At 43.5% G+C, this 22,301-nt stretch overlaps 2 protein-coding genes across 3 annotated transcripts in view; both read right to left on the bottom strand.

Moving 5' to 3' along the window:
* Positions 1 to 5,515, bottom strand: part of ttc39a (tetratricopeptide repeat domain 39A) — a 47,154-nt gene extending 41,639 nt beyond the window's left edge. The window contains exons 1-4 of the mRNA XM_063201675.1: positions 5,265 to 5,515; positions 4,239 to 4,289; positions 3,561 to 3,611; positions 3,215 to 3,265 (exon numbers count right to left, since the gene is read on the bottom strand). Coding sequence (XP_063057745.1) covers positions 3,215 to 3,265; positions 3,561 to 3,611; positions 4,239 to 4,289; positions 5,265 to 5,317 — 206 coding nt within the window. The 5' untranslated portion in view covers positions 5,318 to 5,515. The remainder of the gene's footprint in view (positions 1 to 3,214; positions 3,266 to 3,560; positions 3,612 to 4,238; positions 4,290 to 5,264) is intronic.
* A 221-nt stretch (positions 5,516 to 5,736) lies between these two features.
* The window catches only part of eps15 (epidermal growth factor receptor pathway substrate 15), a 62,997-nt gene continuing 46,432 nt past the window's right edge, over positions 5,737 to 22,301 (bottom strand). For both annotated transcript variants that reach the window (XM_063201680.1, XM_063201681.1), the window contains 8 exons: positions 17,234 to 17,501; positions 16,671 to 16,715; positions 16,049 to 16,461; positions 15,622 to 15,694; positions 15,434 to 15,504; positions 14,977 to 15,124; positions 14,550 to 14,725; positions 5,737 to 10,123 (listed from right to left, as the gene is read on the bottom strand). In XM_063201680.1, coding sequence (XP_063057750.1) covers positions 9,980 to 10,123; positions 14,550 to 14,725; positions 14,977 to 15,124; positions 15,434 to 15,504; positions 15,622 to 15,694; positions 16,049 to 16,461; positions 16,671 to 16,715; positions 17,234 to 17,501 — 1,338 coding nt within the window. In that variant the 3' untranslated portion in view covers positions 5,737 to 9,979. The remainder of the gene's footprint in view (positions 10,124 to 14,549; positions 14,726 to 14,976; positions 15,125 to 15,433; positions 15,505 to 15,621; positions 15,695 to 16,048; positions 16,462 to 16,670; positions 16,716 to 17,233; positions 17,502 to 22,301) is intronic.

The raw sequence follows: 22,301 nt of genomic DNA, 5'->3' as shown, positions 1-22,301 counted from the left end.
CCAAATCAGCAGGACAGCGGCCCTCCTGCGCGGTTGTTAAGGGAAACAGGGCCCACCTAGGTCTCACTGCATGTGCTAATGAAGCGTGAAGGAAATGATGGCACAGGAGGGAGGCTGCTGAGATGAATTGGAGAATGATTCACTGGCATTTGATGTCCACAGGGTTACGGGTTTCAATCACAAGGCACAGCAGGGGGTTTTAGAGACTTCAGAGCGGATGATATAGAGCTCCATATGTGCCATACATCTGTAGTCTTAAGGGCACTGACCATAATTAACTAACAGCCAAATCGCAATTGACTGACACTAAACTGGATGAAGGAGAATCTCTGCCAGCAAACAAACGTTTCTTAAACCGTGGGATTTGAGGTGAGAGTCAATTACAGTGTTTTCGCAAATTAGGATAGTTGAGAACTTGGGAATTGCAACCTAGCTTTCATTAGGTAGGAGTTTCGCTCAGCATCGTGAGCTACACTGAACATTCTGAGATCGACAAATAAAATTGTCTCCTCTGCGCACCATATCCGCTTCCCTTTCCCATGCGCGCGTGTATGACTTGGTTAGGGAGAGAGATGGAAAGTCCTCCAACAGTGACAATAGTAGCTAGCTATTATGGCTAATAGCCTAAACACAGCCCCATTATTTCGTTTGGCCACTCCAATAACTTCAGGAGTCGCTGTGAAGGTGCCCGTGACCTTCTTACACTGTTGGCCAAATTACTCAAATGAGCACTGCATTCAAAGGGAATAATAATTTGGACATTGTAGCCTATTGGCTATAGTAGTCTATTCTATATCGACAAGGTAGGCATAGCCACGGGAATCCCTAGCTGTGGAGGAAATTAATCTGTAGACTAGTTGGGGAACAGACGGAGCCAGCCGTCAAGTGGATTGCCTCATATCCTTGGTAGGCCTACGACACAGGAAATGAAAACAAGCTCTGTAAGCAACACAGGAGCGCGAAACAATTACAATTGTATAAGAAAATATGTAGGCTATACTGCACTGTGTAGAGAGCACCCTCTGTGTTCTGCTAAATGCACTCAACGGTTGCACCTGCTGCACCTTGCGCGCAGAGGATTCGGCCGACGCAGGACCCTCATTATGTCTCCTGCAGAGCTTGTGGCACCATCATAGTTATACAGCCAAATGACCTTGATCTATTTAGAAGAAAAATGTATCCGTATACTAGACTATAACTTTCGGCATCATTTCAAAGGTCCTGACCGACCCGAATATCATTAAAAATATTATTTCATAACCTGTGCCTGCGGTCGACCGCAGTTAACTGCAAGCGCCCGCTGACTTCGGGTCAGCCCGCGCATCACTGGTACTGACCACAGACTTCTACTATAACTATAGAAGTCAGTGGTACTGACCATGACAAGATCAACGTCATGGTTCACAGACAGTGTTGAACAAAGTTGTCGGGGCAAAATACCAGTTTTACCAATAGGTAGACTAGGAAATTGCCTAGGACCTCACGAAATCCTCCCTCAATCACATCTTGCCCCTCATCATGCTAAACACCAGAAAATATAATACGAGGACCACATGCCTACATCTCGCCTACTATGGCTACCATAGCCACAGGTGTTTGACGGAGTTCTCAGGTTTCTGTATTTCTGTATTGTAGGCAACTGTATTCAGACACCCAGACATCACACTATAATACATGGTTATTGTGAGATATCAGACCCGTCTATCCATCCTTGACAAGTAACAGTATTGCTGTCACTGGCAGTGAACTAACATGTCTTAGACTGAGAGGGGTCCTGTCAATTAAGCTCCTCCCACTTAGCCTGATTATCGACTTTCAAATCTTGTACCAAGATTCTGGTCTGACCAAGAAGATAACAAATGTTTCCAAATGGCCTGGTTAACCTGCCCCCCTTAGGTTGCCACTGGTCAAGGCCAGAAAAGGCTGTGCAGAAGTTTAAACCAAACATTTTCATAGTACCAATAGAACGTGCATAAACCACGTCACTGCCTTGGAACACGCCTCTACCCAGGGGCGTTGGAGCTGCTCAAAGTTGATAGATTCCCGGCAAAGGGGATTGAGTTCCCGAGTTCTCCGGGGCTCAGAACGTATTTGCATTGCTCTTGACCTGACTAATAGCAACGCTGAAGGTATTGCGTCACTGAGAGGGCGTAGACTGGCTACCTCCCACTTCCCATTACCTGGACGAGCTTGCTTGGAGTGAAACCACGGTGTGTTTCAGGGAGGGGGGGGGGGTCTCTCTCATTCAAAGCCACTGAATTATTGACATAGATATCAGCAGGGGAAAAGGGAAGGGGTGCAGCACTGCTCCTGACATTAGCCTATCCAGTCAAAAAAACACACATACACACACACACACACACACACACACACACACACACACACACACACACACACACACACACACACACACACACACACACACACACACACACACACACACGTAAATGATACACAAAGATGCTGACATAGACGTACACACACACAAACTTCCTGTTTTGCTGAAAATTGCCCTAAGGCTGCTGCTGCTATGCCCGGCGGAAGTTACGGAGTACAGAGCCGACATGATGACAGGGCTGTACAGCACACAGACGTACAATATAGGCCAGAAGAGAGTATTTATAGATGCCACGATGCCAGGCAGGCCAGCCCCAAACTCCCCACTCCTGAGGACACTCGGGTTCTCTCTCACACACACACACACACACACACACACACACACACACACACACACACACACACACACACACACACACACCCACACACACACACACACACACACACACACACACACACACACACACACACACACACACACACACACACACACACACACACACACACACAGCAGTACATACACACATACACTACAGAACATACGCATACGCACACACGAAAAAAACTCAAACACACACACACACACAACCACTGTGCCACAGTGGGCCTCACGTACATGCACACGCACACACAGACAAAAATACAGTATAAACACACACACTGCTGACGGACGTCACATTGCTTTTAAAAATTGATGCCCAAAGACAGATGATTCAGGGCAATGCACAGGAAAAAATGAGTTGACAAATTTAGACTAAATGTAGAGGAGTGGAGGACAGAATAGGAGTAGAGTAGAGTGGATGTCTTCGGTTGTCGTGGCAGGAACAGAGTAAAAAAAACACACAAACGAAAACAAAACAAAAACAAGGACACTGACCTCTTGGATGGAGAGGGAGGGAGTCCGCCATTGTTGTCTGGTAACTGTAACCTAAAACAGGAGGGAATGGATGGGAGCCTTTGAGCACTGGGAGAATGGCGATCTAGCTGCACTTTCTCTCTGAAAAGCCTCCATTGTGAGCGAAACTCAATATCCAGATATTCTCAGAGACTTTCAAGCAGGAAAAATCTCATGGAAACTGATCTTTTCGTTATGTAATACACCAAAGTTGGTCAGAACAGTAACCTTCCTGTTTATTTATTAGAACTAAATGTATAGTCTCATTTTAAAATGGCTAAGAACAAACTCAATCCGGGTCTAATTAAACAAGAAAAAGTAAACTCACTTAAAGTCTGTGATGACGGGGTCCAGCTCCTCACTGCTAATGACAGGCAACCTGAAATGTGATAGAGCATTATTTTACCGCCACATGAATTAATATTGTAAACAAGATTATTTCATTAATGATAATGATCAGTGAGCAATCTATGTGTGTGAAGAAAATCTCTCTCTCTCTCTCTCTCTCTCTCTCTCTCTCTCTCTTTCACTCTCTCTCACACACACACACACACACACACACACACACACACACACACACACACACACACACACACACACACACACACACACACACACACTCTTTAACCAGGATTGTCCCACTGAGACAAAGTGTATATTCTGCCAAGCAATCCTGGTCAAAATTGTAGGAAGCCAACACAAAGTTCCAGATGCAGACAAACGTAAATTCATCATGTACAACACTAAGTACATGATATGACATTGTTGTTACACCAGTTACTCCACTGTACCCAATGACTACCCAAAGTGGGCTTTAAAATGTCTCTGTAGGGGCCAAACTTTGCAATGGTGGTGTGAAGCCAAGTGTAAAATTCACACCATTATCACAGGGGTGGTCAAAAGCAATTAGTGTAGTTTGAATGAAGATGAATCACTTCCACATAAGGTTGAAGGTATATAGGAAGTCAGTTGATGGTTCTTCTGGTCTAAAGGATGGATGACGTACCGTGTTGGCGAGTTGTTGCCATCAGGGATGTCCTTTACCTGCAGGGTATCCCTAAAATAAGCCAGACATGTGAGATTCCTCAAGCTTTAGTCAAACTGACTCTCTAACTATCTGCAAATATAGTAAACCCATAGTCTACTCTCGTGGCAAGGCATAGCAGTGACACCTTTTTAGACCCTCTTACTGCAGCAGGGGTCGCCGGCGACCCTATTCACTTGCTGAAAATGCTTAACTACATCATAACAACATTGCTATGACATTACAGAGAGCCCTAGTGCTGCGCTAAGTTGTTTTTAACTGTAATATGTGTTTATCACAGTAGGCTATACCCTGTAAGTCTCAGTCCATAACCAATTGAAACTAAGACTTTCAAAGTATTCTATAATAAAAAAAATAAATACAGTTCATTAAAAATATAGCCTATATATGGACCTAGAAAAAAAGGAGTCGTCAATAGACTACAGCCACGAATATAGTAGGCCTACAATATAGGCTAGAATTGAATATGCTATTAGAACACGTAGCCTGTTACTTCCTGTGATGGATAGGGTTGAATGCAACCTCCTGTGCGTAATGGTGACTGACAACTGACATCAAACTTTGCGAAAAGATAGCCTACCACGGGCTAATGAAATGTTAAGGGATAAGGCCAGGTGTTTTTTCTCAGACGTAGGTCTACAGTAAAAGAGTGGACAATTTCAGGCCGCCTAGCGCACAATTCAGTGTGAAAGTGCACACCGGAGTTAGTGAACTTGCCGTTATAGGATACATGAGGTTTGCACTTCCTTATAACCACAAATCCCATTGCAACGTTAAACGAAAGCAAAGCAGAAAGTCTGCTCTCACTCTTGGCATTATTTGTCGCGTTATAGGCTCCCCTGAAACTGTTTCACTGTTACCTACAATGCTTTTTTGTCATGCCACCATAGCCTAGTTTCACTGTATAGCGACAGACACTTCAACTCCCGCAGAGTACAGAGTACAGACATAGTTTTTCACTGACTAGTCTACTGGATAAATACTTACTTTGAACTCTCATTTTTCGTTGAGTTACGTCTCCAAGCTTTGATAAAACTCATTCCACCCGGCAGTCGTGGAATGTCCAACAAAACGGTGCAGGTATCCGATCTTTACCGTGTCATGCGTATGTGTAGGTGGTGGACACAACTCCCTCCGCACGAGACACAACAGGCCGAGTGAATCACGAGCGAATGCTCCTTCGCGAGGACCAGCTGAACTGTGAGATAAGGAGGTGTGGGGACGCGACGCTCATCACCACAATAAAGAGTTCTTTTTTAAAATGCTATGGAATGTGGTTCCACGGCTCTACCCGGTCTTAAAGACCTAGTTCGCTCCTCTGGTGTTTTTTGCTTTGAATAGGCTACATTTTAGGACACATTGGTAGGCTACAATCACTTCAAATCTGGTTATATCATTAAATCCCTATTGGGCAAGAGCAATCAGCTTACATTACCAGTGTAATTAAGTAAGGAGCCGTTTTGTTTTGCTTGTTTTTAAAGACTTCATTTTATTAATATTTTTTTAATTACATCATGTTATACTTAACATATTTAAAACATTCTCCCAGTAGGGACCATATCTGACGTTAAAAAAATAAAATACACTGAACCAGTTTTAAAAGCCTACAGGTGGCAAATAAACACAAGTGGTTTTCAATAGTAGGAATGAGAATTTGATACTACATGATTTTTTTTAGTAACTCAGACGTGTATGCCAATAGCCTGATAAGAGGAAAAAAGCAGCACATTTGAACAGGTCATAGCATTAACATGGTATAGATACAATGGAGTGTACTTAACAGGCAGCCTGGTGTTATATACAGAGTGGTAAGCTTAGCAAACACAATTTCATGAGTTCAATAAAATAATAGAATCATTAACAGATGGAGGAAGGGGGACAAGGCTATTTAACAAGAGGCCTTTTAGAGTTTACTGTGCTTTTGAACCATGAAACGTATGTCACACACACACGCCATAGCCTCATCCTCAATAGCGTCTAAGAATTTAATGCAACTTTCAGGCTATTTGAGTATTAGTCATCACTAAAGTGATATACTTTCTTGTGCTCACAAGGGTGGTATATCATTTTAGAGTTGATGGTCAGACTTTCTGAGACAAAGTTTGAAAAAAGCGAGACATCACTTTTTTTTTGTTCAGTCAGAATGCTAGAGCCCCCCACCCCCCACCCCAGATTATCGCACCCTTCCAGGTGACTGGGTGAAATCACTTCATACACTTCACTAGATCATTTTAAAAAACAAAATAAAAAACACAAACTTTGTCACTGCTCAGTTTCCATCATCCAACACAGGCTGTGTATCTCTACAAAGGCTGAAGGCTTCTCTGAAAGTGCATTTATTGTACAGAAGGCAAGCCACTGTGTCCAACTCATCGCAGCACCTCAATCCACACAACCAAATGGCCATTACATAACCTGAGCATAAGATCTCTTCATGGGGCTGTAAAATTTAAAACAAAAAGTCCCACCCCCATTTGTTTTGTCCCAGGTCATTTCCTTTGCAATGGAACCCCCTGCTGGTGAAAAAAAAAAATCTTCCAGAGGAGGGCAGTCAAATGTAAGGTCATAATGCTAAATCATAGCAGAACTACACAGCGCATGAGAAACATGAATAGAAGTGATGGTACAGGAAATGTCTACAAGGTCTGAGAATAATATGACCGTGCTCTGTGACTTCCATTATGGCAGTTGGTTAACAAACGGTTGTGATTCATGTTTCTGTGAATGATCTTCCTGAAATGTAGTAGTAGTGAAGTAGACTAATGACATTGATGCTCCTACATTCAAATTTACCATCATACATTAGTCTCAACATGAGAAAACTTAGCTTGACCTGCAAATTTACATCACATGGGGGAAGAACATTGTTATGCAAAATTCTTTTAAGGTCACAGCAACCTTCCCCAGCATTCAACTAATTCAGTTCAAGGAAATGGTCTTGACAAATATGGAAAGGCAACAAAGCTTAATTTATATTTTGCAGCTCTTTTGTCAGGTCAGACTTGAGTACATCTTTGGAATACCGGAACGTCCTCGGTTTAAACCTGGAAGAGAGGCTATATGGACAATGCTCTCACACGTCAACGATATTCAATATGACTAGGTGCCCAAACCATTCAAATGATGAGATTTTATGTGATATGTTAGAGTGCATCTGAGGAGGGGACACTTTCCACACATCTCACGTCAACATTTTTCTACCGTGCTTCCAATGGCCCATAGACCTTTGCCTCGAGTGAACACAGATGTCAGCAGTTAATCATGTAAATAACAAATAAACAATTAATCTAAGGCATGATTAAATATATGCCTTCACATTACAATCCACTAGAGCCATAGATAAGGCAATTTCTTTGTCCTGTCATTTCAACCGCACAACTTTCTTTTTCTGATTAAATAACTGCACTGACAGGATATATTCTGACCAGATGCAGATGACCCAAGGGCGTCTCTGCTGTTAAAGGACATTGTGATTCTTTAAAGACTGCTCTTCACAGCCTGTTGTGACCGGGGGAATAGCTACGAGTATGCGTCCAAATATTCTATAGTTTTAGATTAATTGTAAATTTGGGTACACAGGGTGTAACCTGGCATGACCATGATGAAAGAAATAGCAGGTGAAACATGCAAGAAATATTTCATGAAATGGGCAAACAGAGCAAATGTGTTTTTTCGTTTTGTTTTCAGATGTGCCTTCGACAGCTTAATAGTCTATCAAGTCTGATAAATGAAATGAAGCAGGAGACGCCATCCTCTTCCAATGGCGAGAAAGAAGATGACGTCTTTTGTCATAAAATAGAAGCAAAGGATGTTTCAAGCAAATAGTCCCTTTTAACATCTCCACTTAAGGTCAGTCTATCGTTCTCTGAAATCCCTAAAGCACCAACAGAATAGAAGGATTTGGCGAATGGGGAAAGAGGATTGTGGATATTTTAGGGGGGAAAAAACAAGCTTGTAAGGAGTTTCTGGGGGAGGAAGTTTGACATACTCCTTGAAATTCTATTTTGATAGTCTTTGACTGCAAGGTTGAAACATGATTATATCAACTGAGAGAGCATACTCAAGAAAATACCATCAAAAGAGAATTGCAAGGAGCCTGCTTACTGATTTTTTGCAGAAATTTGACTTTCTGTTGATCTGCACAGTCTCCTTCCCAGATGTAAGGATGAGTACCAAAAACAAAATGCCACAAGAGGGAAAAGCGGCTGTCGGTTGACAGTGTTGGAAACTGCCTTTAATGCATAAGGAATATGGTGTTGCCTTGAGAGTAGAGCAGCATCCCGACAGCCTACGCCAAAAGTCAGAGGTGCTTCTCAAGTGTGCTTGTGTGTACCTATTTCTTCCCCTTTCTCCTCCTTTGGGCAGTGTCCAGCCGGTGAGTGATTGATTGTTCATGTGTGAATGTTTATCTGTGTACATGTATGGAGCCCTGCCTTGTGCCACTGCCCTTGCGCTCCACTACACACTACTGCGTTTCCCTTGGAGTGCGTGCCGAGTGTGCAGGTGTCGCCCCACAAACCAATAGTGGTGGTGGGCTGAGGAGAGAAGGGGAGCGTTGGTAGGGGAGCTGCAGGAGACGCCATTAGTAAATGTAATCAGGCAGTGTCTTGCATCAGGACACCTCCAGCGCAATAAGGGCAAAGGCCCTTGTACTCCCTGCTCTTCCCTGTGGCTGCCACAGTAGAGGGGCTTGGTTGGGGAGACAGGAGGGGCATGGAGTGAAGGCAGAGGAGCTGTGATGTTGCAGTGGTAGGATCTGGACTCAGGACAGGTCTCTGACTTGCTGAGGACAATGGCCATTATTATCCCTGCATGTTTCATCCAGCTCTTCCAATACAAGTAGAAAGCCTGTGTCTGCCGCAGTAAGGAAAACGTCACAAAGGGGGAAGGTTGAGTACAGGGTCCAGAGGACTCAGAACATTACAGGGTTACAGAATGAGGAGCAATGGGGGTGGAGGGAAGACGTGAAGTGAAGAGAACAGTGATATGGGAGAGAAGAGAAAGTCTGTCTGGTCTGGTCTCAGGACAGCCGTCTTCGTATCCCTGCATGCCTTCTACCACTTCCTGTAGAAAGCTTGGACTTGAGTATGGAAATCTGGACAACATACAGTACTCTCATAAAAAGGAGAGGAGCTGGAGGAGTGAAGTGGCAGGGTAGGGTAGGGTCTGTCTCTTTGGAGTCTCAAGAGAACTCTGACTGAGGTTGAGGTTCCACACACCCCTGCGTGTCTCGTCTTCCAGCTCATCCTGTCGACAGGGTAGGGGGGTAGGGGGCTAGGGGTCTGACGGCAATCAGGGGAGGAGAGGGAAAGGGAAAGGGAAGGGGTGGTGATGTGGCAGGGTAGACGTTGAGCCTGCCTAATGGAGTCACAGAACAGGTTCAACTGGCTGAGGATCGTGGCCCTGATGTCTTTGCATGTCTTCCAACTCTTCAAAACTAGAAGACTGGAGAACATAGAGTTACAGAGAATGAGGAAGAGCAGGGGGAGGTAGGGGAAGAGGGTGGTGACATGGCATGGCAGGGCAGGGCAGGTAAGAGTCTGGGTGTCTCAGTTAGGACAAACTGACTTTCTGAGGGCAACGTTCCTCATACCCCTGCATGTCTTCCAGCTCTTCCTGTAGAAAGTGTGAAAGTGAGCAAGGGGAAGTTAAGAAAAGAGGGATGACGTGACAGGGCAGGTACAGGCAGAGCAGGGTCTGTCTCAGGACAGTTCTGATTTGCTGAGTGCGATGGCCAGCTCCAGGTCCTCCTGCTCCTGCTGGGTGAGGCGCGCCAGACGCTCCTTCTCCTCACGCTCGCTCTCTCGCTTCGCCCACTCGATCATGTCCTCTTCCGTGGTGGGGTACTACTCCACAAAGACACACACACATACACATACAATGACCGGGCAATCATGGGGGGTTTGGCGTGGCTATTCTGCTCTGCAAAACATGATAGCTAACTACACTTTTGGGCCAACGTAGAGTAGACTGGAAGTAGACTTAGCATATCCATTTTGTTTCAACCAAATCTTCTGCTTCTTGCAAAGGCAATGTCTCAGTGTCGGTCTAGGCTTTTCTCTTTACTTGAAAATAACCCAAAAATATTTTAAAATGTGTTGATTTCTACTAGCTATTTGCAGTAGCAATGTTGTACCAGACGTTTTCACATAGCGCTCACATCTGGGAAGATCTGGGATGATTCTTGCCATCATAGAAAGCATAATTTCTAAGTCTGGTTACTGTGCATTTACAGCAATTTGCCCTTCAACACAGGCATTTTTGCATTAGCAATTTACCTGACTAGGCATTGTTAATGGACATGAACAGCGACGAGACAGTCCCACCAAGAAGGGGGAATGATGAGGGTATGTGATCGCTATCACACTTAATGAATTTTGAATTGCAGTATAGAACAAAGGCTATGAATCTTAATCTGAAGACACCATTGCCAAAGATGCCTATTCAATTAATCTAGCCTGCAATGCATCTCTTCTACAACGTCTGGATTTGTTCCCATCTAGTGTTGAATTCATTTTATACCAAGGTCTTGTATTAATCATGGCAGAATCTGAACGCTGCACCAAGCCTTCTCCAGCACACCCCAAAGATTCTCAATGACTATTAGGTCTGGACTCTGTGGTCGCCAATCCATATGTAAAAACGATGTCTCATGGTCCCTCAACCATGCTTTCAAATGTTGAGTCTGATGAAATCTGGCATAGTCATCTTGGCATATGCCCATGCCATGAGGAAAAATTCAGACCATCCATGAATGGAATTACCTGGTTATTCACTATATTCAGGTAGTCAGCCGTCCTCATATGCCACCCACAGAGTCCAGACCTCAACCAAAGAATCGTCTATTGGAGCAAGATAAGTCAACTCTGCCCACTCAATGCAAAGGAGTGTGCTCAAGTTCGGTCTCCTAAGGGGCCGTTGTCCCATCCTTCTTCCTCTCTTCCTGAGGTGTTTGGTGGTGGCTTGCATAAAATGCATGCAACCGCCATCTACAGTGGAAACTCAACCGTAAGTCTCCAGAGGTCTCCTGACCTAACCGAAGGTCTCCTAAACCTTTGGGATGTGCTGGAGAACGCCGTGCACAGTGTTCAGACTCTACCATCCTCAATTCAAGATCTTGGTGAAGAATAAATGCAACACTAGATGGAAGGAAGTCTTATTAAAACATTGCACACGTTTTTTGAAACAGTGACACACCAAATGCGTGCCGTAATCAAAAGGTAAAAAGGGGTCCAACGAAATAGCGTGTGACTTTTTTTTGATGGTGACTTTTTTTTTTTAAAGGCTGTTTATGACGCCATAACAATGTGGTTTCAGTCCAGTTTCAGGACATACATGGGCCTAATGACTTCAAATAAAAATACCATTTACCACATACAAATCTTAAAATGTCACTCTGGACATGTGCTGCTGATGTTTGACCTCATCAAAGTCAAACATCAAAGGCACCATGCATGAACGAAAGGTTATGTGGCCTAATTGGGGCCCATCTGTAAATACAAACAGATCACATGACATTTTGAATCACAGTTTGATGATGTTCTGACGTATGGCAAAGCTACCATAATCATAGTAAGGCTTGACAAGACATGACAGCGGGCACGAGAAGATTCTGCTTCCCGCCATGCGAGGCGTGATTCACCAATGGCAGCAGGGCTTGAGAAGGCAATCACAACTGGCAGACATGTACATGCAATTTTAACATTTATTGACCTTATAGGAAACAATTTTGGTGAGGTCATTTGATAAAGAAGTTTGTAATTATTGTAATTACAACCACCATTGTATAAAATGAAAAGGGCTGAAACATGGTGTATAAACTCAAACCCATCAGTGTTACTGATTAGTCAAATAATCAACCCTTGATTCAAATACCTGATTAGTTGTATTTTTAAACAATTGTCAAATCATATTTGGCATTAATTAAGCAGGTTAGATTTAAAAAATTAAAAAATAGCACATCAAATTGTCAAATTCTTTGGGTTCATCGACAAGAGATGAAACTCCAATTGTGGATGTGAATATGATCGTTTTTCACTTCTTGTCTGACCTTCTCATCTAATTGACCAGAGAATGATTTATCAAGACCAAAACAAACAGAGCAACACACTTCAAAAACAATTGCTCCAGCCCTCAACATCAATCTCCCATGGTCAATAAATGTGACATAACAAAATTGACATGCCAGAGAAAGTTTTCAACCCCACATGCAGTTACTCAAACCCAACAGAACACACAACAGACATGGACAATGAAAGTATGGAAACGTGCACTTGCAATGATCCCCCCCAGGGTTTATGGCCACCATGTCCAAACTCTAACTTAGTTTAAAGTTTAGACGGCTAGTTGTAGAATCGTGCAGGTTTTGAGAATACAGTATACCCTAGTATAGACCATGATCGTGGGCCTTCACTTCCTTGTTAATGTTAGTGCTTTTCAGATTGGCTTCCTTTGAATCGTCAATTTTATGGGTCTTGATTCCATATGAGAATCTATGAGACATCTGTTTACACATTGAGCACATGATTGTACTTTACATTCCTGTTGATGTACTGTATGTGCAATGGTATGGGATGGAATGCAAAGCCCCTGCTTCCATAAGGGACACAAAAGGCCATTATTCGCATACGCATACGATAAGGCCTCAGGACTTAAGTACTGCAATAGGCCACTGCTTCTAAATGGGAACACAAACATGCTATAAGACAGTATTTCAAAAGGAAAAAGTTTACCACACACTTGTTTGACTTTATGCTCTTTTATTCAGAGCGAACACACAACAAGGCGTTGCTCGCTCTGACTAAAAAAGCGTGAAGTCAAACAAGTGTGCGGTAAACTTTTTCCTTTTGAAATATTGCATACTCCTTCCTGCGTTTACCAGCACCTAGAAGTTGTGCATGGATCTTTGAACTCTTGCATGCTATAAGACAGTGTCATACTACAGGAGGCAACACACACAAAGAGCCCAGTCAGAAATTTGGCATCTTCATGTGACATTTTTATTATATGCATTGTATTTTTATTTGGATTTTTAATTTGCTGTGATAGAAAGAGCATTTTGGAGTGAAGCGAGAGGAGTGTCCCTCCTTCATCCAGAAGCTTGATGTTGGGATAGAGAAAGAAAGTTGCAAGGCATCGCGCAGAGTGCAAAGGACCCGGGATGGATGGGCAGAAAGGTATGGGTGAGCCAACAACGTGATTCCAGTGAGTGAGCAGATGAGGGTGAATGAAAAAAGCTTTTTTTTTTTGTAAATGATCATAGTGGGCAGAGAGGAGGAGGAGGAGGTGGAGCAAACCACACGCAACACAAGAACGTTAGTTAGTTCGTGCAACATAGGTGGGTGTCATAGGTCTGTGCATTGGCGTGGGTATAGGATAGGTGGTAGTGGTGGTGGTGGTGGTATGGGAAGGGTAGGGATGAGGGGCTAAGGTGAGGAGCTTCAGTCAAGCTGGTTTCCTGGTGGCCCAGTGCCATGGAAACGCATTGTGAAGTCACAATCACCGAGAGCCAAAGCAAGCAGTCTAGCCTCGCCATCCACAGCCAGTAACAGGAGAGGGGAGGGGGAAGGGGCAGAGAATGTGGACTCCTGACACAGGAGTAGATTTTTTAATGGTAAAAAAGCATGATGAGGGAAGAGAGTTTTCAGTGCCGGGAGAACTAGGATTAAAAAGGTGCTTGGTTACAGCTGAAATATATCAGTACAATCATAATTAACAATAATACAGCTCTCTCGTCTTCAGTTCCATTTCTACAAACTTTGTTTGTTAGACAAATTAATCTTTGATAATATCCACAAGATTCATTAAATATACACACATGTATATACAAAGGTAGAAAACTGCAGTCATAAAAACTATAATGCCTTGACAACCTTTGGTGAAAAGTGAAACCAAAGACAAAAAAAAAAAATCAATAATAATAATAAAGGTCCTTCAGTATTACTCGTCATCATCATAATGTCTTTATGGCAACTTGAGAACTTTTTTTAAAAACAACACCAAGAGAAAAAAGGCAGCCCTTCTCTCTAAAGGGAGTTACTTGGTGAAGAGCGAAGGGGCTTCAGGTAGGTAAGTTGAGGGGGACTGGCTGTGGATGAGAGTGGCAGACACTGCTGCTTGGCTGGGGAAAGGGCGAGACTGAGGAGGAGAGGATGACAGGAGAAGAGGAAGGGAGTGGGAAATGGGAGGTGGGAGATGAGGGTGGTGGGGGGTGGCTCACTACTGAGATTGAGGCGGCGAGGGAGGGGGGGTGGCAGAGGAGGGGGTGCTCACTTTGTCGAAGCTGGCAAATCCTTCCGGCTGGCGCGGGGGCTGGCGGGGGGAGGAGGGGGCGAAAGGGTCCGGCGCCGAGTCTTTGGCCGGGAGCGATGAAAAGTCACCGGCCGTCATGAAGCCCCGCCGGTGGAACGAGTCCGACGACTCCGACCGAGACACGTTGGACCGCTTTCCTGCAACACACAAAACACAGAAACAAAACACACGCGTACACACACACACGCATAAACACACACATACGTGAACATGTGCACAGACATGTCTACTTACACCACATAAAACATCTCAATAAAAAAACATTCTGACCCATTACATTGTATAGTGTAATAAATCCTAAACCAGTTACCAATGACGTAATTTCCCATTTACAAAGTTGAGTGTTGCTTGCTCATGCTCTCCCAGAATGCACTGGGCTGGGGTGTACCTGGAGGAGGCGGGGGCGGTCTCGTAGGCGTGCCCGTTTTGGGGGGCAGGGCTGGTGGCGTGTCTGAACTGCTGGAAAGGCTGTCCTCCTTAAACAGGTTCTTGTTGGTTGAGGAATTGGCCGCAGCAAAGGGGTCAGCACCATTCGACTGGAGTACGGAAACACACACACACACCTCCTCAGGTCAGTCCCCATCACTCTTTAAGATATTTCCCTTGTGCATTATTTAGTAATAGAGTTATCTTCCCTCTGGCTATACTGGTTAACCGACATTATCTCACCTCTCCTACTGTAACAGTAACCAGAACCTTTGGGAATCAAAATTCAGAAACGCGTGACGGGCCAAGGGACGGCGGACAAAGCCTCTTATAGAGACGCGTGGGACGCATCTAAAAAAATTATGACACCAAGTTCCAGGCCACGTGTCAGGCCAGCAACCTTCATCAAATATACGTACCTTAGCCAGAGCACTGAAGTCAGCAAAGCCTCCTCCAAATGACTCATTTCCAAAAACTGCAGCAAAGGGATCTGTGGCAAAAACAAAAGGATGACAGATTAACTAGTGATCCAGACATGGTTGTAATACTGTTTTTTCTCCAGCAGAGGGATCACAACTCCACATCTCATTTGGTCTCATCGTCTCACCTGGGTCAGAGTCAGTGTTCACTACCGTGCCTCCTGGGGCGAACGGATCATTGGCTGGTGACGACGGGTCCTTCTGCACACATCCAAACAAACGGTAATGATCAACTGCGGTCTCTCTTTTGATGCAATGTATTAGTTACACTGCCATTTACTGGATAGTACATGTACTAGAAAAATGCTACATAGAGCATTGCCTTATGGATAAGGTTTCACTTTAAAAAGGAGCTTCTTAGAATTATTTACAAGCATATGAATTGCCATTTCTGATTTCTGACTAATTTTGATTTCTGATTGTTGTTGTTTGATCTACAGAATCAGCTAAGCAAGTCTGGTTCGTTCCTTTGATTATATTAATTATTCAGCCACAATTACAAGTGCAGATAATTCAAGAAAACTTTTGGCGTTCATCACGGAGTGCATGACCCACCTTGACCCCATCAGTATCGGGCAATGTACTGGCGAAGGGGTCCGAGGCGCCCTGCGAGCTGAAGGGGTCCACCTCCCCGAGGGCGGCCATTTTGGAGGCGAACGGGTCCGAGTCTGCCACGTTGTTGACCTTTGCGCTGAAGGGATCCGTGGCGCCGCTGGGGGGGGCAGCCGTGGTAGTGCTGCTGGGCTGGGAGCTGAATGGATCCGAGGCTGCGGCGGTGGGAGTGGCAGCAGTGTTGTTGAGCTGGGAGGCGAACGGGTCGGACTCGGGTGCCCCGCTGGTTCCGCTGCTGAAGGGGTCGGAGGACCCAAACGGGTCAGCTGGCGGGAATTGGGCAGCGGGGTTCTGCTTGAAGAAGGCGTCCGAGGCAAATGGGTCGCTGCCCTTGAACGGGTCCCCGCCAAAGGGATCTGGGATGACATGTAAAAATAAACTGAGAAATCTTTCAAGGGGGGTGGGTATTTTAAAACCTAACACAAAGCTTTACTTTGTATGTAAGTGTAGTTTAACTTAAACTGCAAGCACAAAAACAACAACAGTAGAAATTTTTGTTTTATCGTGGTCAGACTTTGCCCTGATCTTGAAGTAGCGTGGTGATGTCAGCACTATGAAGACATACCAGAGACATCCACTTTACTGAATGGGTCATCCTTAAACGGATCATCTGCAAAACCCAAGAGAAAGAGGCAAAGTCGTGTCAGCCAAGCTCATCTAAACACAACCTCATGGAAAAAAATGCTTGGTAAAGCTCAGTTCACAACAATCATTATTGTGTGTGTGTGTGTGTGTGTGTGTGTGTGTGTGTGTGTGTGTGTGTGTGTGTGTGTGTGTGTGTGTGTGTGTGTGTGTGTGTGTGTGTGTGTGTGTGTGTGTGTGTGTGTGTGTGTGTCTTTATTTATCTATTAGTGTTTGTCTGTCACGGTCAGTGAAGTCTGCTGAAATGCGTTCTCAGAACAAAATGCTATGTAAAGCTCAGAGCACTGAGAAAATGTCAGTGTGTATATCTGACTATTACTTTGCATGTAATGGTCAATGTGGAGTGTGGAAAGTGTGTGTGTGTGTGTGTGTGTGTGTGTGTGTGTGTGTGTGTGTGTGTGTGTGTGTGTGTGTGTGTGTGTGTGTGTGTGTGTGTGTGTGTGTGTGTGTGTGTGTGTGTGTGTGTGTGTGTGTGTGGCCTCTTACGGTCGGAGAAGGGGTCTGACTGGAAGAAGTCCAGGCTGGAGACGGCGTCCTGAGTGGGAGCAGCAGGTGGCGCTGTTGAGGCTGGTGCTGGAGCAGCAGGTGGTGTGGCTGATGGAGGCACTGGGGATGCTGATGGAGCCAATGCTGCTGCTGGAGCTGTGGTGGGTGGGGAGGCTGCTTCAACTGCTGCTGCTGGTGGTGATGGTGATGGTGCCTCTGGTTGAGAGGGTGCACCTGCTGCCTGCTCTAGGACAGGAGACTCCCCCTGCTGGCCAGCGCGAAGCACAACGCTCGTCACAAATCGATTAAATATCAATATGATACCATTGAAAAAACAGACAAAACTTGAACAGAACAATGCTAGTGAAGTAGTGAATACATATTACTGTGAATAAAGTACATGTGAATAAACAGAGAATTTACTGTAAGTATGGAATTCTCCTGGGTGTTAAGCAGATTTTTCTAGGAACACCCGGCTGGGACATGGGTGAAAAATAAAATTGGGTACTGCAAAGACCTTAGTGTATACAGCATTTTTATCTGAATACACCTGGGTGTAAATCATTTTTTTGTCTAAATTCACCTGGGTGTTATAGCAACAATGACTTTACACCCGGTTGCAAATAGCAATATTCACTATTTCAACCGGGTGGAACATTGCAATATTCACTATTTACACCCGGGTGGTAAATAGCAATGTTCACTAATTAACTTTCAATGTTCACTATTTAAACCCGGGTGCAAATAGCAATGTTCACTATTTACACTCTCATGCTGCGTCTTCATGTCTGCTGTGTCCTTGCATAAGTTCACATTTTCTTTCTTTCCTCTTTGTTTATTTGCCGTCCATCGATCTTCCTGCATATCCATTTCTCTCTCCTCTTTTCCATCTTACCTCCTTTTCTCTCTCTCTCAGTCTCTCTCTCATCTCACCTGCTCCTTCTGTCCCTGTCCTGGAGTCTTACGTTTGAGAAGTTGCTGCCACACAAATTTCAATTTCTGGTTGGAAATGACAATAGAAATGGAAGACAATTTGGCCCATTTAAAGAAAATGATTATTGCTAGGGCTGTAACAATACACCCAACTCATGATTCGGTTCATATCACAATTTCTGACCTACGGTTCGATACACCCCATGATTTAAAAAAAACGATGATAGTAACCTCTTGTAACAAATTATACCGATAAACTAATAATTCAAAAAAGTTTAAAAATAATAATGATGATTTGAAGCTTGGAGGCATCAGCACATCAAATCCTGTGGTTGTTTTCTGGACTGAAAGGTAACAAAATGTATCAGTATCACGACTCTGCCTCCTTGCATTGTACATACAGTAGCGGGACTCTGCGTATTGCGATTTCTCGGTTCGATTCAATATCGTTACTGCCCTAAAAATTATAATTCCGAAATTGTTCTATAGACCCTTACAAACAAATTCCAAGTGTAACCGAAACTTCTGCATCAATGATGAATGGCTTTGACTAATTGCCTATACAGGAACCCCACCATAAAAGTAAAAAAAAAGTCAGTTACCACCGAAATTATTTCCCATTTGCAAAAAAAAAAAATTCACAGTAGCTTTCTGAAACTGTGAATAAAGTTGCTGTGAAATGGTCAGTCTGCGAAAGTGTTTTTTTTTCCTTCTGATCAACAACCTATGGGTAATATTAAACCTTCCTGCCCGCTCAGATTTGCAAGAAAAAAAAACAAAACAAGTTGTACCCATTTACAACGCTAACCATCTCACTTCAAGAAATCACAATCTATCTCGAAAATTTACAATTGAGACCCTGGTTTGGCTAACCAGGAAGAGGGTTTACCTGATGGTTAAGGAGCAATTTTAGTGTCTATTGACAAGTATACATACCAAGAATAGCCCATTGACAAACGGTTTCCCAAGAGCGACTGCCAGATAACAATGAACTCTCATTCCTACTATGCTCTATGAACATAGTTCACCCACAGTCACACAGAGCTTAGTCACCACTCTGTTGCTATTCTGACAGGCATAAAGGTCTAGGGTTTCCCTCTGGTTCCTCGGCACAATGTGTATTGTTTGTGGTAGAGTAGAAACATAGCACCGAGGGGACAGTGACCCCAGTCTGGGGTGTTAGTGTGACAGAGAGAGAGAGAGAGAGAGAGAGAGAGAGAGAGAGAGAGAGAGAAAGAGAGAGAAAGAGAGAGAAAGAGAGAGAACGAAAGAGAGAACGAGAGAGAACGAGAGAGAAAGAGAGAGAACGAAAGAGAGAACAAGAGAGAACGAGAGAGAGAACGAGAGCGAGAGAGAGCGAGAGAGAGCGAGAGCGAGCGAGCGAGCGAGCGAGAGAGAGAGAGGGGAAGATAAGAGGAGGGATGCCATGCCACCTCCAAATATGCTTTTGTTCTTCGGCTGCCTCTAAACCATGAGTTAGTACAACTAAACTGTTATTTGAGGGCATGGTGATGAAAGAGAGTATAGAAACCCATTGTTGGAGAACAAGAGAGGGGCTGTGTTTGGTTCTGGCAGGGAAGCCAGGTTCGGTCCGGTCCAGTCAACCCCATTCATAACATTCACAATTAGCAGGGAGTGAACCGTCTCCAAGACAGACAATACACATGAGTGTATTGAGATTGTATGAGATCGTTAAAAAAAAGCCTGATAATGATCTATGAATGAATGGTGAGATTGACACGAGAACTTGCTTGGCGATGCTCCAAAGAACTTACTAGATAAGCCATATTAGACAAGCCTATTGGGTCAAAACATGACCACTATTAATTATTGATTATATATATATATATATATATATATATATATATATATATATATATATATATATATATATATATTATCTATATATTATATATAATTAATATAATATATACACATTACTAGAAATGCACTCAGAGAGCGCAGACCTCCGCCAAGGAAGTTCAGTTCCTTTTTAGACACATTAGATAGGCTATGTGTGTCATGATGTGGTGTCATTCATGTAGATGCAGACCTGTTCAGAAAATTTAACCGTGGAGTTGTAACCAAATTACAAACCCCAACTCCGGTGAAGTTGGGACTTAGAAATGAGTACATATGTCCCCCAAAACAATATTTTCTCTCGGTTTTAACACTTAATATGTTGTCTTTTCACTATTCTCCATCTAATGAATAGATTGAATGTTTTGAAAATGATAGCATTTTGATTTTATTCACTGTGTACCAAACGTCCCAACTTCACCGGAGTTGGGGTTTGTATATCTGTCTCCATTAGAATTACCATGTCCTCTGGTTAGCTGTGGCCTGCTTAGTTCACCTGTGATTGTGGTAGGCCTATTGGCAAAGTGATTGTCTGTGATTTGCAAATGCTTATTGAAGCTCACAGGTTGCTATTTGTCACATTTTTAACATTTATTTAAAAAAACAAAAAAACATGATAGACAGCATGCCTTTCATACCTTTTAAAATAACCTATCCCAAATCCAGAGAAAACATGGTTGTCAAGTGTACTACATCCCTCCCAGATCCGCATTTCACAGAGGCTAATAACTTTTAATAGTCCAACTATTTATACAATTCTTGTTAGGAGGTAGCCTAGTTCATTTGCATGTTTCACGGATAAGTTTTGACTCTTTGAGGGCGTCGATGAGTTCTCTGACGCGGTCATTCCATAACCGCAAGCGTTGTCAATATGATTGTCTGGTCATTACATACAATTTAATTTGCCTGTTAACAGATGGCTTGCTCATGGATCCATTCATTAATCCCATGTTTGTTCACCTACTAGGCCTAGCTGAAAACTTTACTTCGAGCTTGAAAGACGTGCCCCCTTTCCTTAGTTGCCAACGTCTGCAAAAGCGCAAAGTGACAGAGTGAACTAGCAGTGACAATGTTGCCGGTAATTTCGCCATCATTTTTTTTGAGTCAGAAGATGGAGTACATGGATCAATCAGTGGATGAGCTGTAGACCTATTGAATTACAATATATATACAGGCCTATATTTAACAGGGTCATGTATTTTTTTAGAGATAATTAAAATTGGGATAGAATGAGGTAGGATTTGGAAAGCTATTGTAGGGAGCGGTGTGCGCGTGTGTCTGATGCCTTTGCTTACGAGGACTTCAGGTTTCACAGAGGTAGTAACTCTGAATAGTCCAACTATTTATACAATTCTTGTTCGTATTTCACTGCTACGCTTTGGCTCGTTGAGGGCATCGCCGGATTCACCTGCTTGACGCGCTTTCTTTCATTCAATAACCAAATTGACAGAATATTCTCAATACTGTTGAAGAGGCATCCCCTGCTCCCTATTCCCTTAGGTCTATTGAAATCACTGATCGCCGTTATGAATGTCTTCACCGTTCGTTATGAAATTAAGTTCAGCATGTTATGCTGGAATGTTTTGTGCCTTCAGTGCGCTGTTAGGAATCGAACCGTTCGTTCGTTATGCAATTAAGTTCAGCATAATGTTTTGTGGTACTGATGGATATGCTATGGCTTCAGTGCACTGTGAAGCAGCAAATCACCACGGACTATGCACTAGTTGCAATTCGCGCGCACCTTTCCCTAAGCATTCACGAATGTTTTGTGACCGCATTGTGAACTTCAACAACCTGCAATGGTGCTTGTTGAAAGCGAGCCATATGCGAAATACTTTCCTCACTTGGGCTATTTGATAGTGGTTGGTGTAGGCGCTCTCGGCAAACACACATGTTTACCACCACACATGCTTGACACCATCTAAAGCAAATTTGTTTATCTTGGTCTCAAGAGAGATGAACAGACCAAGGATATGGATCACTGGAACCATGTCGTGTGATCTGAAGAGACCAAGATAAACAAATTTGCTTTCGATGGTGTCAAGCATGTGTGGTGGTAAACAAGTGAGTTTTACAAAAAAGGTGTATCCTCTCAATAGCCAAGCATGGTAGTGGGACTGACATGGTTTGGGGATGCATGAATGCTGTCAAAATTGGCAATCTGAAATACACCTAAAAGAAACATGCATGTCAACATGCACTGTGACTACTGAAGCAGATCATGATATTCTCCATAGGATTGCATTCAAATCTCACACTAATCTATTTAAGTCAG

The sequence above is a fragment of the Engraulis encrasicolus genome, chromosome 6, assembly GCF_034702125.1.
Source record: "Engraulis encrasicolus isolate BLACKSEA-1 chromosome 6, IST_EnEncr_1.0, whole genome shotgun sequence".
Lineage (NCBI taxonomy): Eukaryota > Metazoa > Chordata > Actinopteri > Clupeiformes > Engraulidae > Engraulis > Engraulis encrasicolus.
Note: the sequence above shows the minus strand (reverse complement) of the source record. Positions and strands in the feature narration are given on the sequence as shown.